Source organism: Helianthus annuus, chromosome 3, assembly GCF_002127325.2.
Source record: "Helianthus annuus cultivar XRQ/B chromosome 3, HanXRQr2.0-SUNRISE, whole genome shotgun sequence".
Lineage (NCBI taxonomy): Eukaryota > Viridiplantae > Streptophyta > Magnoliopsida > Asterales > Asteraceae > Helianthus > Helianthus annuus.
Window position 1 is genome coordinate 142,609,173 of NC_035435.2, and position 16,717 is coordinate 142,625,889.

The 16,717-nt window shown below is 36.6% G+C and overlaps 1 protein-coding gene and 1 long non-coding RNA gene across 3 annotated transcripts; both read left to right on the forward strand.

Annotated features, from left to right (window-relative positions):
• The first annotated feature begins 6,575 nt into the window (after positions 1-6,575).
• Positions 6,576-8,071, forward strand: LOC110928055. Its single transcript, XR_002586104.2, has 3 exons — positions 6,576-6,721; positions 7,197-7,250; positions 7,762-8,071. It is a non-coding gene; the product is annotated as an uncharacterized LOC110928055 (long non-coding RNA).
• A 1,304-nt stretch (positions 8,072-9,375) lies between these two features.
• LOC110928056 (DNA-binding protein HEXBP) lies at positions 9,376-15,018 on the forward strand. Of its 2 annotated transcripts, none has more exons than XM_022171289.2 (3): positions 9,376-9,954; positions 14,144-14,197; positions 14,709-15,018. In XM_022171289.2, the coding sequence occupies exons 1-3, from the start codon at positions 9,393-9,395 to the stop codon at positions 14,723-14,725; spliced, it is 633 nt and encodes a 210-aa protein (XP_022026981.1). In that variant the 5' UTR covers positions 9,376-9,392; the 3' UTR covers positions 14,726-15,018. The 2 variants fall into 2 exon arrangements, 1 of the variants encoding a protein (XP_022026981.1); XR_002586105.2 differs by lacking the exon at positions 9,376-9,954 and adding an exon at positions 13,524-13,669.
• The last annotated feature ends 1,699 nt before the right edge of the window (positions 15,019-16,717 follow it).

Consider the following 16,717-nt stretch of genomic DNA (forward strand, 5'->3'; position numbering starts at 1 on the left):
TGCTCCATTGGTACATCTCCAGGAATTAGGTTTTCAACCTCCTATTTACAAAATAATGTAATAATTTCAAACAATTCTTAACAAATCAAGTCAAACAACATGTGTAATGATTAATGCACGCTGATTTATTCAACCAATAAAAAAATAAGGGCTCGATCGAACGATAAATTTGGGTGTATGTACTCTCGCTAATCGAGAGAGAACTAAGGAAGAGAAAGTATGTTTGAATTCTGATATGGGATTAGGGTTTACTGCATATTTTGAATAAGATTTAAAAGCTTTATTAGTTAGAGCATATGCTATGATGGTGGTGGGGTTTCGATCGATAGAGGGGTCTTGGAGAGAGAGAGAAAAGTAGAAAACATACCTGATGGTTGCAGTGAATGACCGGAGGTGTTGAGAGAAAAGATGATGGAGGAGGATTTAGGAGGCGCGGGTCTTGAGGTATGAAATGTCGGGGGTTTAAGTTAGAGTAGAAAGGTTTTGAATTTTGAATTTGAGATAGGAATAATCGGAATCTGTTGTTTCGAAATTCATGCGGATAGAGTTGTTAACTGGAAATTTTGTTAAAAAAAGGTATTGTTTATGATGGGTACGATGACTATATGTGTATGCAAAAAGTTGAATGAAAAAACAACTGTTACACATGATAAAAAGTAATTGACCAATGCCAAATTCAAACTATATGATTATACATAAAAATACCTTTTCGAAAATTTCCCCTGTATAACTTAAAAAAAAAATAAACATGTTTGTAGATATTATATTAGTTTTTATTTTCTTCTTTAATCACTTATACGCTAAAGCATCATCAACTTGTACCTTTTAATCCGTGCGTCGATATTGCATAAGACAACTACCAAAACGTCGACAAAAATGTGTAGGTCGTCATGCTGTCTTTGGATTTTTTTAAAACATTATAGTTTATAAGATATATCAAGAATACGTAAAAAAATATAAGTTTGTTGTGGAGGGGGAAAAGTGTAACTAATTATCTATAATTTTGTTAAAAATCAAGGATTTAAATGTAATAAGTTTAGGGGCTAAAAAATAAATGGTGTTTAAAAGACCAAATTATCAAAAGTTCTTATTTTTTGGGTATCTTAAAATACCCCTCCCTCATGCATTATAATATAGTATAGATTTGTATACATGTATGGTGGACTTGGTATTTTTACAGTAAGCTAGATCGATTGTGATTGTTTTAGCTTATTCTAGTTTGTTATCATATTATGTTTAATTCTTATTGATTAATTTAATTAATTATGTTTGAAATGATCAATTTTGACTTTATTAGCCATTACTGTAAAATGAAATTTGTTTGTATTAATCACCAACACATCATCCACTTATCACTATGTTTTTATTTTAGTCCAAAATGAAGACACGTGGCTGTGTTTTCAGCCCACCCACTTATCACTATGTTTTTATTTGTTTAAGATAAATGTTAAATAGTAAGAATAGAAAATATCGAAGGAAAAAAAAGAAATATGATGCAAAGGTATTAAATAATAAGTGTAATAAATACGTGTGTGTTGCAACATTAAAGATTAATGATTCTTTTGAATTATAAAGAGGGAGGAAGTCTAACTAATTACCTATAATTATGTTAAATATCAAGGATCTAAATGTAATAGATTGAGGGACTAAAAAATAATTATGGTTTAAAAGACCACTTTACCCTCATTTTAGGGGTTTATTTATAAATAAGGGGGGAAGAAGTTCTTAACTTTTGGGAATCCCTCCCTCATACATTATAATATAGTATAGATTTTATTCTCAAATGAACCTCCACTAAAGTAATAAGGATGAGGAAGTTAAATGTAATTAGTATTTAAAAGAGTAATTTACTCTCATTTTAGGGTTGTGCTTTATGCATTAAACTAAATAAAATCTTAACTTATTGGTATCTTAGAATACCATTTCCTTATACATTGTAATATATATATATAGGGGAAGGCTTTATGTAGAACACAAAATATTGCGAGAACACGCAGAACACAATGAATCACATATTATTTCAATCCTAAAAACCTAAAAAGTAAAAGAAAATGTTGCAAATGTAAGATTTATTGTTTCTTACACTAGAATTCAAAACAAAATACGGAAAATTTTCACTTCTTGTATAACCTACACATATGTAGGTTATGTGTAGGTTAAATTACCAAACATGTATGTAAGTTACGTGTAGGTAAAAAAATACGGTTTTTTATGTGTATATAATACACATATGAATGTAAGAAACATAAAACTTAAAAAAAAAACATGAAACTTAAAATCCAAAATTTAGTGTTTTAGAGTTGTTCTTTTTGTTCTCGCAATATTTAGTGTTCTGTAATGATCCTCATCCCATATATATATATATATATATATATATATATATATATATATATATATGAAGTGTAGAATACAAATTCCCATATCATACATTACGTATGCGACGATAATAGCCCTACACATGTCCCTGGTCTTTGTTTCCTATGCGTACGCGATTAGTGTCCGAGTTTGTGAGTCTGGGTTTGTGAAGCTATGCGATTTTGGACATAACATGCGAACAACCATTTTTGCGAGTCAGAGTTTGTGAGTCCATGCGATTTTTGAAAATGTCAGGGTTTATGAGTCAGAGTTTGGACATAACATGCGAACAACCTTTTTTGTGAGTCAGAGTTTGTGAGTCCATGTGATTTATGTAAATGTCAGGGTTTGTGAAGCCATGCGATTTTGGACATGACATGCGAACAACCTCTTTTGTGAGTCCATGTGATTTACGAAAATGTCAGGATTTGTGAAGCCATGCGATTTTGGACATAACATGTGAACAACCTTTTTGTGAGTCAGAGTTTGTGAGTCCATGCGATTTATGAAAATGTCAAGGTTTGTGAAGCCATGCGATTTTGGACATAACATGCGAATAACCATTTTTGTGAGTCAGAGTTTGTGAGTCCCATGCGACTTTATGTACATGTCCGGGTTTGTAAAGTTCGGGTTTGATAGACAGAAGATCTAACGGTTGGGGTCATCGCGTACAATTTGTAGGATAAGGGTATTGTACAATAACCGATCTCTCTCTCTCTCTCACTCTCTCTCTCTCTCTCTCTCTCTCTCTCTATATATATATATATATATATATATATATATATATATATATATATATAGGGGGGCCACTAAAATGAAAACCACCCTCAGTTGTAAGAACCACGAGAACCACTATCCACCAACAAGCAGTGGCGAAACTAGAAGAAAAACTCAGGGGTATCCCAAATTTTTTACTGTACAAGCGAACATTAAAATTTTCGGCTTGGTTCGGGTTGGTTCCTAATGTAAGTTTTTGTATCTTTTGATATGTACTAATAATTCATCAAGGACTTTAATTTAGTATATTTGTTAAAGTGTTTGAGGTTTTCTAATACAAAATAATTTCGACATCAAAGCATTTTTATACGGCGATAAGCGTTATCCGGTATTTACATAGTTTAAAAATAGATGATTTATAATAAAAGGTTGTTATAAGTAGTGAGCTTTAAATAAAACAAATTAAAAAAATTAATAAACTAATACGTAATAAGTTGATTAAATAATAAATAATATATTGATTAATAAACTAATAGATAAGTTACTAAATACTAATAGATAACTAATTGAATAATAACATGTAAAAAGTGAAATTGTAATTGTAATTGTAATTGTAAATTATAACTAAAACTAATAAATAAAATAGGGAAACAATGATAAGTTTTTTTTTTTTTTGAACGACAAATTTGGATCACTGACGGACCACTGGAGTATTATCGTGCCACCAGCGGAACCACCTGATCATATCTATCTCCACTAGGCATAATGCCTATACACCAATTCAGGAGGAAACCCAATAAATATGGGAAAAACCCCCTTGTGGGAATCGAACCCAGAACCTATTGGTCGCAAAGTCTTATCCCACCACCAAGATGCCACTAGGCTATAAAGCCATGTTATTGAACCCACGTGGGCTACAGCCCACTTTCCAAATTCCAAGAGAAGGAAAAAATTCAAATAATAATTGCTAATCTTTTGGTTTTAAAACAAAAAAAAAGGGTGTCTTCTTCGTTAGTCTCTCTACAACTTCGGCGAAGATCTCACCACTCTTCATATTATTTCATTTTTCTTCTTTATTTCTTACTAATATTATATTCAGGGGTATCATAATAATTGTTTAGTAGTATTCAAATACATAAAACCGAAAAACACAATATTTTTTTGTATTTCGCCAAGAAAATTGAGGGGCATCTCGGGCAACCCCTCACCTCCACGTAGATCCGCCCCTGCCAATAAGAATATGGGGTATTTTAGTCATTTACTCCAAATGTCTAATCTATCTCTCTATTTTAAGTCTTCACATTCTCTCTCTCTCTCTCTCTCTCTTCAATTACTGTCATTTCTCTCTCATCTTTTCAAAAACCCAGACCTTCAAAACACACACATCTTCAACCCAAACCATAACCCACCACCATATTCATCTTCTCCGATCCCCCATCCCACCTAATCTGCAGCCGCACCCACTCCCCTTGTACCCCCTCCTTCTCCGGCGACAAGACCGGCACAACCGCTAGCCATTCATCACCATCTAACAACCGCCGCTAGCCATTCTCCGGCGACAAGACCGGCACAACCGCTAGCCATTCTTCGGTGACAAGACCCTCTTTGTTTGATGTGGTGGATTAGGGGCGGCGGTGTGTCGATGGCGGTGGTGGCGGTGAATGATGGGCGAAGGGATGGGTGAAGGGGGTGTGAACCGACGGCGTCGGAGAGAGAGGTGGACGACGGTGCTTAGTGGTAGGTGAAGGTGTACGACGGTGGTCGGTTGTTGTGTCGGTGGTTGATAACCGACGGACGGCGACGGTGTCGTATCTAAGATTTCAGTTTATTTCTATCTTTAATCCTCTTATATAGCTTAAATTCATAATCTTTACTATAATTCCCCCTTTTTGTGTTGAAAGTTTGTCACTTTTTTTGAGGAATTTTCGTGTGTTTTTTTTGGTTGAAATGATGGTAGCAGTTGCTGTTCTTTATACATGGAGGAAAATCAAGAGAGTGCCTTTGTGGGTCTTGTTACAGGACACAAGGTATCATGCTTTTGGTACAAAAGTTAGAATTTTTCAACTGGGTTTATGAATATTGGTTTTTTTGGTACAAAAGTTAAGGATTTTTGAGCTGGGTTTATGAATTTTGGTACAAAAGTTGTTTTTCTTTTTTGTACAAAAGTTGTGATAACTGCAATTATGTGGGTTTTTGATCTGTTGGATTGGGCGGTGATGATGCCAAAAAAAACGTATATTTTGATGACGATGGCACGGCAAGGATGGTGGAGGGTAGTTTTTTGAACCTGTAACCCCACTTTGCAGCCTTGATTATTAGAAACTCTGAGCCAAACCCCGTTTTATTCAAGAATCAACACATTGTTTTGATTTGTGTTGTTGGTTTTTTATATTTTTTTTCGGCCGATGATGATAAGTTCAATCTATCTCAGACGCCTACTGAGTCGCGGATTTTGGGTAAAACGTAAAACGTATAAATTTTAACGTAAAACGTAAAGCGTAAACATTTTAACGTAAAACGTAAAAAGTTTATCGTAAAACGTAAAAAGTTTAACGTAAAACGTAAAAATTTTAACGTAAAACATAAAAAGTTTAACGTAAAACGTAAAAAGTTTAAAAAAATCTGTTAAAAATATGAATTTAAAATGATTTTAATAAAAAAAATCTGTTTAAAAAATAAAAACTAATATAATAATACAAAAAAATAATAAAAAATAATAAAGACAAAAAGGCAAAAAAGAGTAATTTTACTAAAATAACCTTTTGCATTAAAATATTAAGAACATAATAAGACAAAAATTATTTAACATTAATTTTAATTACTTTTAATCTCATCCATCCATCTCGAAGATCTAATGGTTGGAAAGTGGTTCTCTCGGTTCTCACAACTGGGGGTGGTTTTCATTTTAGCGGCCCCCTATATATATAGGGTCGGGATTTAGAGAAAACGCTCAAAAGTGTGAGAACGGTGAGAACGCGTATGGGTTATCCGATCAAAACAATCTATGGACTAGATTGGCCGGGTGGCGTTTTCGTAAATAACATCAATTTTATTACGTGGACGCGCTTCATTAAGGGTAAAAGCGTCTTTTGACTACTCCAAACAAAACGCTATCTCATGAAAATAAAACGCCAAAACAAAAATCACACAACATTCTGCTAAAAACGCCATTAGATATAAAACGCCAAACTTAATTATAGTAAAATCCCGCCTAAAAAAACCGCAAAAAAATCCTATATATACAACAACTCAGACATTCAATTAAAAAACACAAAACAAAAACCCCGAACGCCATATTTAATGTAACACCCCAAAATACGTTATCCATTTATATTGTTTTAAGTATATAAAAGTGCAAAGAATTTAACCAAGTTAAATGATATGATATTAATTAGTAAGAAAGAAAGTTAGTGTAAAAAAATGTCAACACTTGAAACTTAGGGGCTGAACATGTTAAATGTGATATTAGTTTCACTAAAATAAGGAAAACACAAAAATAAACACACTGATGTGTGTTGTAGTCGACCAGAAGCAAGACCAAAAGGGGAAAACCCTGGTTTTGAAGGATTCTCAAGATTAAGAGGAAATTGAGAGCTCAAATCAATGCTAGAACCCGAATTGTCAACCATCTAAGCTCGAGCAACAATAGGTAAGTCGAAAATCCTGTTTTAGTGAGTAATGGGAAATGGGTTTTTGACCTAAACATGAAATTAAGAGCAATTCTTGTGCAAATGTAAGTTAGGAACTCATAATAGACTGAGAATTATGCTTGATTTCGATTATTGAAAGAGTTAGGGTTATACCCATATGTTGTAGGACTTGCATGAACAAGATGATTTTTATAATATGCTTACAATTGTGAGTTCTTGCATGATCTTGTATATGATAAAGAAATTAGACAAATTATCATAAGATGAAGGAAAGATAGGGATTTACCCAATTCTTGTTGAACTAGAAAGTTAATCAAGTAAAGTCTATGCTATGAACACTTGTACATTACAATTGTAAAATTCAATGCCCACCAAGTGTTTGATAAAATGCTTAAGAGACGATTATATGTGTGATATGAGAAGAAAATGATGGAATGACTTGATTCAACTAAGTAAACGAATGTTGTAATGTAGGCGTGAAGGAAGAAAGCTCTAACACTAGTCAAGCGGGAGGTGTACAAGATCGAGGTATGTTTCGTTTTATACGAATCTTTATTATATTTCCCATTTATATTAAATTTAATGTAAAGCTATCCTTGTATAACGAACGTGACAATGTAGTAAGTAAGCGACAAATCCCTTGTGGATTTGGGTAAGTTAACGAAAGTAATGTTGAGTTATGCTAAACCCAATTTCACGGGTTGAAGGTGTATGCTTAACTCTCTACGAGAGTGTTTATGCTAAACCCAATTTCATGGGTTGAATGTGTATGCTTAACTCTCTATGAGAGTGTCTATGCTAAACCCGATTCTACGGGTCGAACGGTATGCTTAACTCTCTACGAGAGTGTTTATGCTAAACCCAATTACACGGGTCGAATGTGTATGTCAAACTCTCTACGAGAGTGGTTATGCCTAACCCATTTATTGGGTTGTTGTATGCTTAAGAGTAAGAAGGTTTTATATGGAAAAAGCTAAAACGTAAGGTTATGATTTTCTATGGCGAACACTAACTTTTTAAATTGTGGATGTCAATGTAGGTAAAGCACCTCTATAGGCGATATGGAGATATGGAACGAGCACATGTTCAAGCCTTATAATACCAAGCGCTTCCGCAACTTATATGCATGTTTTTGGGTTCTTGTTTTGTTACTTGGTTAAACTTTGTCAAATTGTTTTAGGTTTGAAAATTAGTTATTTTCGTTGGAATGGTTTTATGTAAAATGGGTCGTATGTAAACGTTGTATGTTATGTCAAAACAGGGGGTATATCCGTTTTGCAAACGGGTCATGCCCAATTTTTGTAAAAATTTCTTTAAGTGTTAAAGTGGTATTTTAATTGTCCGAAAAATCTTGTTTATATAAGTAAACTATTAATTTGGAAAAAGCGGTCCTTACAAGTTGGTATCAGAGCCAAGGTTTGAGAGATTCGGCAAGAGTCTTAGTGTCCGAACTCAAACCAATGGCTCGTGCAAATGTGCTCGCTCCAAGATCGCCAAAGAGGTAAAATTTTTAAACATTTGTTTAATATGTTCATGTATTATGCGCTACGGTCAAAGAATTGAGGCTTATTATGTTGGGAAATGTTAAGATGGGTTAAATGAGAAATACCGGGACCCGGGAAGCTGAAAACAGACCCGGAAAACAGTCGGAACAGCCAAGAAACTGAGCTGCAGCGGATAAGCAAACGGCTGGCCGTCGCCGACGGCCAGACACCCGTCGCCGACGGCCAGACACCCTGCCGACGGGTGATTTTGTCCGACGGCCATTATACGAACCCGTCGCCGACGGGCACATAGCCGTCGCCGACGGCTTACCCAATACCAAAACGCTGAATTGTTTGTTTTTCATGTTTTGTGTTACCGGTTTGTTCGAAAGCTTATTTCTTGGCTACGTTGTGACCATATAAGGTTTAACAAGTGTGTGTAATCACTATTAGCGAACACAACGAGAATGGATTTGTAAGAATCAAAAGAAACGAAGCAAATGAGATGAAATGGATTAAATGAATGATGATTAATGATTAAAGATATGCTGAATGATTAAATTGTATTAAACGAAATATTAACATTGTGTAGATGGCTGATGCAAGAAATATTAACGATGATAATGATGATAACAATGATGTGGCTAGACAAGAAGCATTCGAGAACAGAGTTACAGAAGTAGCGGAAGGGGTTATACAAGCCAATCTTCCACGGTTGGCTCAAGAAGTAGAAAGCCGAGTTCTGGGGGTTGTGGATGCTATGATGACTAGTAAGCTCGAAGAGTTGAAGGAATTAATCGAAGGATCCAAGAGTAGAGGTAAGGAACGAAGGTGCACTTACAAGGATTTTATGGCATGCCATCCGATGACGTATGACGGTAAAATTGACCCAGTCGAATGTCAAAGATGGGTCTCGAATATAGAGGCGGTGTTTATACGAAGCCGGTGCGATAAGGAGGACCAAGTGATGTTCGCTACCGGTTTATTAACCCATCAAGCGAAAGATTGGTGGGATGCACACAGCAAGGAAATAGGCGACGATAGGCTGCAAGCTATGACTTGGCAAGAGTTCAAGGGGCCCTTCATGAGATATCATTGTCCACAGTCGGCGATCGACAAGATTCAGGAGGATTTCTTACGCCTCCGGCAGAAAAACGAATAAGTGAATGAAATAGCAAACAATTTTATGGATAAGATGAAGTTCTGTGGGGAATTGGTAACAACCGAGAGGATGAAGATAAGTCGTTTTTATGGCGTGTTAAAGGCAGAAGTTAGAGAGTTCATCACTCCCTCAAAATGTGAAACTCTTGAAGAGCTCATTGATTTAGCGCGGGATAGAGAGATCGAAATTAAAAGGCAAGAGGAGCGAGGTGAAAAGAGGCCAAGTGAAAAAGGTGCAAGTTTTAGTCCATCCAAAAAGGGGAAGTTTCAGGATCAAGGAAGAAAGGGTAAGTCGAAAGGTGGGATTACACCATGCAAGACGTGTGGAAAGCTTCATACCGGAGAGTGTTTGCTAGGTAAGAAGGGGTGCTTTAAATGCGGTAAGGAGGGGCATTCGTCCTATCAATGCCCGGACAACCCAAAGACTTGTTTCAACTGTTTCGAAAAAGGGCATATCAAGTCGGAATGTCCAAAGCTTCAACAAGGGTCAAAGAAAGAAGATAAGAAGCAAGAGGGTTCTAGGGCAAAGGGGAGAATGTTTCAGATCACGTCTGAAGAAGCCAAGTCCCAACCAAATGTGGTTTCAGGTATTTTTCTAATAAATTCTATACCGGTGTACGTTTTGTTTGACACCGGAGCTACCATGTCGTTTATCTCTAGTGAACTTGTTCAACGTCCATCCTTTAAGATTGAACGAATGTCGATGCCCTTAGAAGTAGAGATAGCAGATAGTAAAAGTTACTTGTTGCACGAAATATGTAAAAATTGCAAATTGACCATTGAGGATGAGGAGTTTGCTATTGATCTTATCCCCATGATCTTGGGGGAATTCAAAGTAATAGTGGGTATGGATTGGATGTCTCAAAACCGTGCAGAGATAAAATGTGAATCCAAATCTATACTTCTCCAAACTCCAAGTGGAAGACGATTAAATGTACAAGGCGAAAGAAAGATGGAAGCGAAGCTATGTACTCTCGTTCAAGCCACTAAGTACGTGCTCAATGGGAGTAGAGCATACTTAGCTTACGTAGTAAATACTCAACAAAGCTTCCCAAAGCTTGAAGATGTTGAAGTTGTGAACGAATTTCCGGATGTATTCCCGGAGGAATTGCCGGGACTCCCTCCCGAGCGAGAAGTGGAGTTCAATATCGAATTGAATCCGGATGCGAAACCGGTCGCGAAGGCTCCCTATAGATTAGCTCCCACGGAAATGCGGGAATTAATGACACAAATACAAGACCTCCTAGACAAAGGCTTTATACGCCCAAGTGTGTCGCCTTGGGGAGCGCCCGTCTTATTTGTTAAGAAGAAAGACGGGTCGATGCGCATGTGCATCGACTATAGGGAGTTAAATAAGCTAACCATAAAGAACCGCTACCCTTTACCTAGAATTGACGACCTTTTCGATCAGTTACAAGGGGCGAGTTGGTTCTCCAAGATAGATCTGCGATCGGGGTACCATCAGGTTAGAGTACGAGAAGAAGACATTCCAAAGACCGCATTTAGAACCCGTTACGGACATTATGAGTTTTTAGTAATGTCTTTCGGGTTAACTAATGCGCCGGCGGCATTTATGGACCTTATGAACCGTGTATGCCGACCCATGTTGGATAGATCGGTAATTGTATTCATAGATGACATTTTGGTTTATTCACGAAGCAAAGACGAACATGCAGTACATCTGCGTGAAGTACTTGAAACTCTCCGTAAGGAGAAGCTCTACGCAAAATTTTCAAAGTGTGCCTTTTGGCTTAGGGAGGTACAGTTTCTGGGGCACGTGATAAATGCGGAGGGTGTTGTGGTTGATCCTTCAAAGATCGATGCTGTAATGAAGTGGGTTCCTCCGAAAAATCCAACAGAGATAAGAAGTTTTCTGGGTCTTGCTGGATACTACCGAAGGTTCATACAAGATTTTTCCAAGATAGCCTTACCCTTAACAAAATTGACAAGAAAGAAAGAGAAGTTTGTATGGGAAAAAGAACAGGAGGAGGCTTTTCGAATGTTGAAAGAAAAACTATCAAGTCCCCCGATCCTAACGTTACCAGACGGAACCGAAGACCTGGTGGTCTATTCAGACGCTTCACACCAGGGATTGGGTTGTGTTCTAATGCAAAGAGGGAGAGTTATCGCTTATGCTTCGCGACAATTGAAGCCTCATGAGGTGAACTACCCCACACACGACTTGGAATTAGCGGCGGTAGTGTTTGCATTAAAAATTTGGAGGCATTATCTATATGGGGCAAAATGCACCATTTACTCGGACCACAAAAGCCTTAAATATTTCTTTGAACAGAGAGACCTAAATATGAGGCAGCGGAGGTGGTTGGAACTTATCAAAGATTATGATTGTGATATCCTCTACCATCCGGGGAAGGCAAATGTAGTAGCCGATGCATTAAGCCGTAAAGAGTATCCACCTCCCATAAAAGTGAAATCCATGAAGATGGTAGTTACGCCACGATTACTCGAGGCAATACGCGAATCCCAGATAAAGTCGCTCGGAGCGGAAGACCTGAAGAGGGAACGACTAAAAGGTGTGATCGATAATCTAGAAGAAAATTCGACCGGGCTTAAGACGCGGTTCGGCCGAATTTGGATTCCGCGATTCTGCGAAGTCAAAGCTGCCTTGCTCGACGAGGCACATAAGTCTCGATATTCGGTCCATCCCGGGGCTACAAAGATGTATCGGGACTTGAAAGCCAATTATTGGTGGCCGGGTATGAAGCGTGACATAGTTAAATACGTCGCGAAATGCTTAACATGCTCCCAAGTGAAAGTAGAACATCAAAAGCCGTATGGGAAATTACAACCTTTGGAGATACCGGTATGGAAGTGGGAGGAACTAACGATGGATTTGATAACCAAACTTCCTAAAACAAAGAAAGGGCACGATACAATATGGGTAATCGTAGACCGACTTACAAAAAGCGCTCACTTTTTACCCATCAAAGAAGCTTACTCTTCCGAGAAAATGGCAGAAATTTATATGAACGAGATCATATCCCGTCATGGAGTGCCCGTGTCGATTGTCTCAGATCGGGACACTAGATTTACTTCTCGTTACTAGCGGAAGTTTCACGAGAGTGTGGGTACGAAATTGCACATAAGTACCGCCTACCACCCTCAAACTGACGGCCAGTCAGAAAGAACCATTCAAACGCTCGTTGATATGTTGAGGGCGTGTGCCTTGGATTTTGGGGGAAGTTGGGACGACCAATTGCCACTGGTCGAATTTTCTTATAATAACAGTTACCATAATGGTATTCAAATGGCACCTTACGAACTATTATACGGGAGAAAGTGTAGGACTCCCGTATGTTGGGGCGAAGTGGGACAAAGGGAGCTTGCACCAAGTGATTTAATAGCAGTGACGAATGAAAAGATCGAAATGGTTAGAACAAGGTTGAAAGCAGCTCAAGATCGGCAAAAAGCTTATGCAGACAAGAGAAGGCGTCCTATCGAGTTCCAAGTCGGAGATTTTGTCTTGCTAAAAGTGTCCCCATGGAAGGGTATAATCCGTTTTCGCAAACGGGGAAAGCTAGGTCCTCGTTACATTGGGCCGTTTAAAATTTTGGCTCGGGTTGGAAGGGTTGCGTATCGATTAGAATTACCGCCTGCTCTAAACGGGATTCACAACACCTTCCACGTTTCGCAATTGAGAAAGTGTCTTGCGGATGAGACAGCACTAGTACCTCTTGATGATATCGAGTTGGACGAAGGGTTAAACTATATCGAAAGGCCCATAGCCATTAAAGACTTCAAGGTGAAGAATCTCCGCAACAAAGCTGTTAGACAGGTGTTGGTGCAATGGCGGCACCGGAAGGGTTCGGATCTTACGTGGGAAGCAGAAGATGAAATGAGGAAACACTATCCTTTTCTCTTCGGTATGTCAGTATTTACGTTGGTTATGTGCTCAGGTTTCGGGGACGAAACCTCTTTTAAGGGGGGTAGACTTGTAACACCCCAAAATACGTTATCCATTTATATTGTTTTAAGTATATAAAAGTGCAAAGAATTTAACCAAGTTAAATGATATGATATTAATTAGTAAGAAAGAAAGTTAGTGTAAAAAAATGTCAACACTTGAAACTTAGGGGCTGAACATGTTAAATGTGATATTAATTTCACTAAAATAAGGAAAACACAAAAATAAACACACTGATGTGTGTTGTAGTCGACCAGAAGCAAGACCAAAAGGGGAAAACCCTAGTTTTGAAGGATTCTCAAGATTAAGAGGAAATTGAGAGCTCAAATCAATGCTAGAACCCGAATTGTCAACCATCTAAGCTCGAGCAACAATAGGTAAGTCGAAAATCCTGTTTTAGTGAGTAATGAGAAATGGGTTTTTGACCTAAACATGAAATTAAGAGCAATTCTTGTGCAAATGTAAGTTAGGAACTCATAATAGACTGAGAATTATGCTTGATTTCGATTATTGAAAGAGTTAGGGTTATACCCATATGTTGTAGGACTTGCATGAACAAGATGATTTTTATAATATGCTTACAATTGTGAGTTCTTGCATGATCTTGTATATGATAAAGAAATTAGACAAATTATCATAAGATGAAGGAAAGATAGGGATTTACCCAATTCTTGTTGAACTAGAAAGTTAATCAAGTAAAGTCTATGCTATGAACACTTGTACATTACAATTGTAAAATTCAATGCCCACCAAGTGTTTGATAAAATGCTTAAGAGACGATTATATGTGTGATATGAGAAGAAATGATGGAATGACTTGATTCAACTAAGTAAACGAATGTTGTAATGTAGGCGTGAAGGAAGAAAGCTCTAACACTAGTCAAGCGGGAGGTGTACAAGATCGAGGTATGTTTCGTTTTATACGAATCTTTATTATATTTCCCATTTATATTAAATTTAATGTAAAGCTATCCTTGTATAACGAACGTGACAATGTAGTAAGTAAGCGACAAATCCCTTGTGGATTTGGGTAAGTTAACGAAAGTAATGTTGAGTTATGCTAAACCCAATTTCACGGGTTGAAGGTGTATGCTTAACTCTCTACGAGAGTGTTTATGCTAAACCCAATTTCATGGGTTGAATGTGTATGCTTAACTCTCTATGAGAGTGTCTATGCTAAACCCGATTCTACGGGTCGAACGGTATGCTTAACTCTCTACGAGAGTGTTTATGCTAAACCCAATTACACGGGTCGAATGTGTATGTCAAACTCTCTACGAGAGTGGTTATGCCTAACCCATTTATTGGGTTGTTGTATGCTTAAGAGTAAGAAGGTTTTATATGGAAAAAGCTAAAACGTAAGGTTATGATTTTCTATGGCGAACACTAACTTTTTAAATTGTGGATGTCAATGTAGGTAAAGCACCTCTATAGGCGATATGGAGATATGGAACGAGCACATGTTCAAGCCTTATAATACCAAGCGCTTCCGCAACTTATATGCATGTTTTTGGGTTCTTGTTTTGTTACTTGGTTAAACTTTGTCAAATTGTTTTAGGTTTGAAAATTAGTTATTTTCGTTGGAATGGTTTTATGTAAAATGGGTCGTATGTAAACGTTGTATGTTATGTCAAAACAGGGGGTATGTCCGTTTTGCAAACGGGTCATGCCCAATTTTTGTAAAAATTTCTTTAAGTGTTAAAGTGGTATTTTAATTGTCCGAAAAATCTTGTTTATATAAGTAAACTATTAATTTGGAAAAAGCGGTCCTTACATTTAATATATACCACTAGACTGATAAACGTTAGAAATCCCAAACATCAAATATATTGTTGTCAATAAAGTGTAGTTGTATGGTGTGGACAACATTGTCAGTTATATTTCTTAACTGAGGATTAACAATGTTATCCAACACCATACAACAACACTTTATTGATTTTAGCATGATCAAATTTACAGTTTTAAGATGGTTTATTTGTGGCGTTCTTTTTATCGGTAAAACGCCAAAAAAGATAACATTTTGGCTGAAAGAGTATAAAACCAATAACATTTTTGCTGCATGAAATGAACAAAAATTATAGAAAAAGAAGCTGATTTCATACGAAAGTCGAAACAGCCAGTGAAGATGCTTCAAAAGAAGAAAGAGACCGGTGACAGTGAAGATTTGAAGATCAATATTTATTTTGTTTAACTTTCTTTTTCAGTTGATTGTTATTTAATAAACAACGCCATATCTAATAAAAACGCCAAAAAAGCAAATGTCTTACACCTTTGGCGTTTATCAAATCATCATAAAATGACTTTGGACAAGTATTATAAAAAAAACTTTTTTTATGTATTATTTTTTTTATTTTCCTTTTCAGTTGATTGTTGTATATAATAAAACGTCATATATAATAAAAACGCCAAAACAGCCAAAATGCTTCTTTAAACGATATCATCCAGTTAAAACGCCCCCACCAAAAACTCTCAAACTATAATAAAATTAGTTTAAAAAAGTATTATAAAAACACAAAAAAATAAAAAATAAAAAATAAAAAACAAACTTGAAAATGTAACTAGAAACAGCAACTTCAAATCAGAAAAACTGAAGATAGGGAAAATTTATTATATTAGAATCTAAAACGCCAAACTTGAAAGATGGGACGTGTTACAGACTTCAGAGATAAAGCTTGTCAAAAACAGTAATTACAACACAGTAACTGAAAAGACGAATACTTTATTATAATAACGCACCGCCTAACTTACGCGCCAAAAAGAGATCCTCTAAAACGATACATCTCAGCAACTTCCATTTGATCAAACAAAAAAAACAAACAAACGCCAATACTACTAAAATACCACTCACTGTAAAACGCCAAAAAAATCAAGATGGCTAATATGCTTTCTTGGATATTCAGTATTGTTATTCGTCAAGTTTCACTGAGTGAATTGTTATGGAGGCAAGTAACTCAGTAAGATTTTGCTGCATGAGATGGACAAAAAATCAAGAAAAAGATACTAATGTCAGTCATATGGCATTTTGTATTTTTTGTTCTTGAAGAAGGCTTGGATGAGGAGAAGAGATTAAGGACAATGAAGAGTGGGATGATGATAAAAATGAAGATCAGCATGAAGAAAAAGCGAAAAACCCACCCACACGTCATAGATCTATGTCCCCAAACATCCAGGAAAAAAACCACTACAACAGACGAGCAGGCAAAATAATCAAACCGATGGGTTTGTTAAGTTTTACATAAAACGCCATATTTTGGTGTCAGTTCTTGTACTATTAAAGAACAGAGAGACTGATGACAGTGAATATTGTGAGGAGAGATCCGATTAGCATTTTCAATTTATTTTCTTCGCTTGTTTTTTTTTTTTTACTGTGGCTAGCTGAAATATAATCCAACAATTGTAAAACGCCAAGATAACCCAAACGCAAAA

What these genes read in the sequence shown, in the direction of transcription:
- LOC110928056 (XM_022171289.2), top strand. Translation starts at nt 9,393, where the DNA reads ATGGATAAGATGAAGTTCTGTGGGGAATTGGTAACAACCGAGAGGATG. An exon ending in CCAACCAAATGTGGTTTCAG is followed by an intron (nt 9,955 to 14,143) that starts GTATTTTTCTAA and finishes GTTGTAATGTAG; the next exon opens with GCGTGAAGGAAGAAAGCTCT.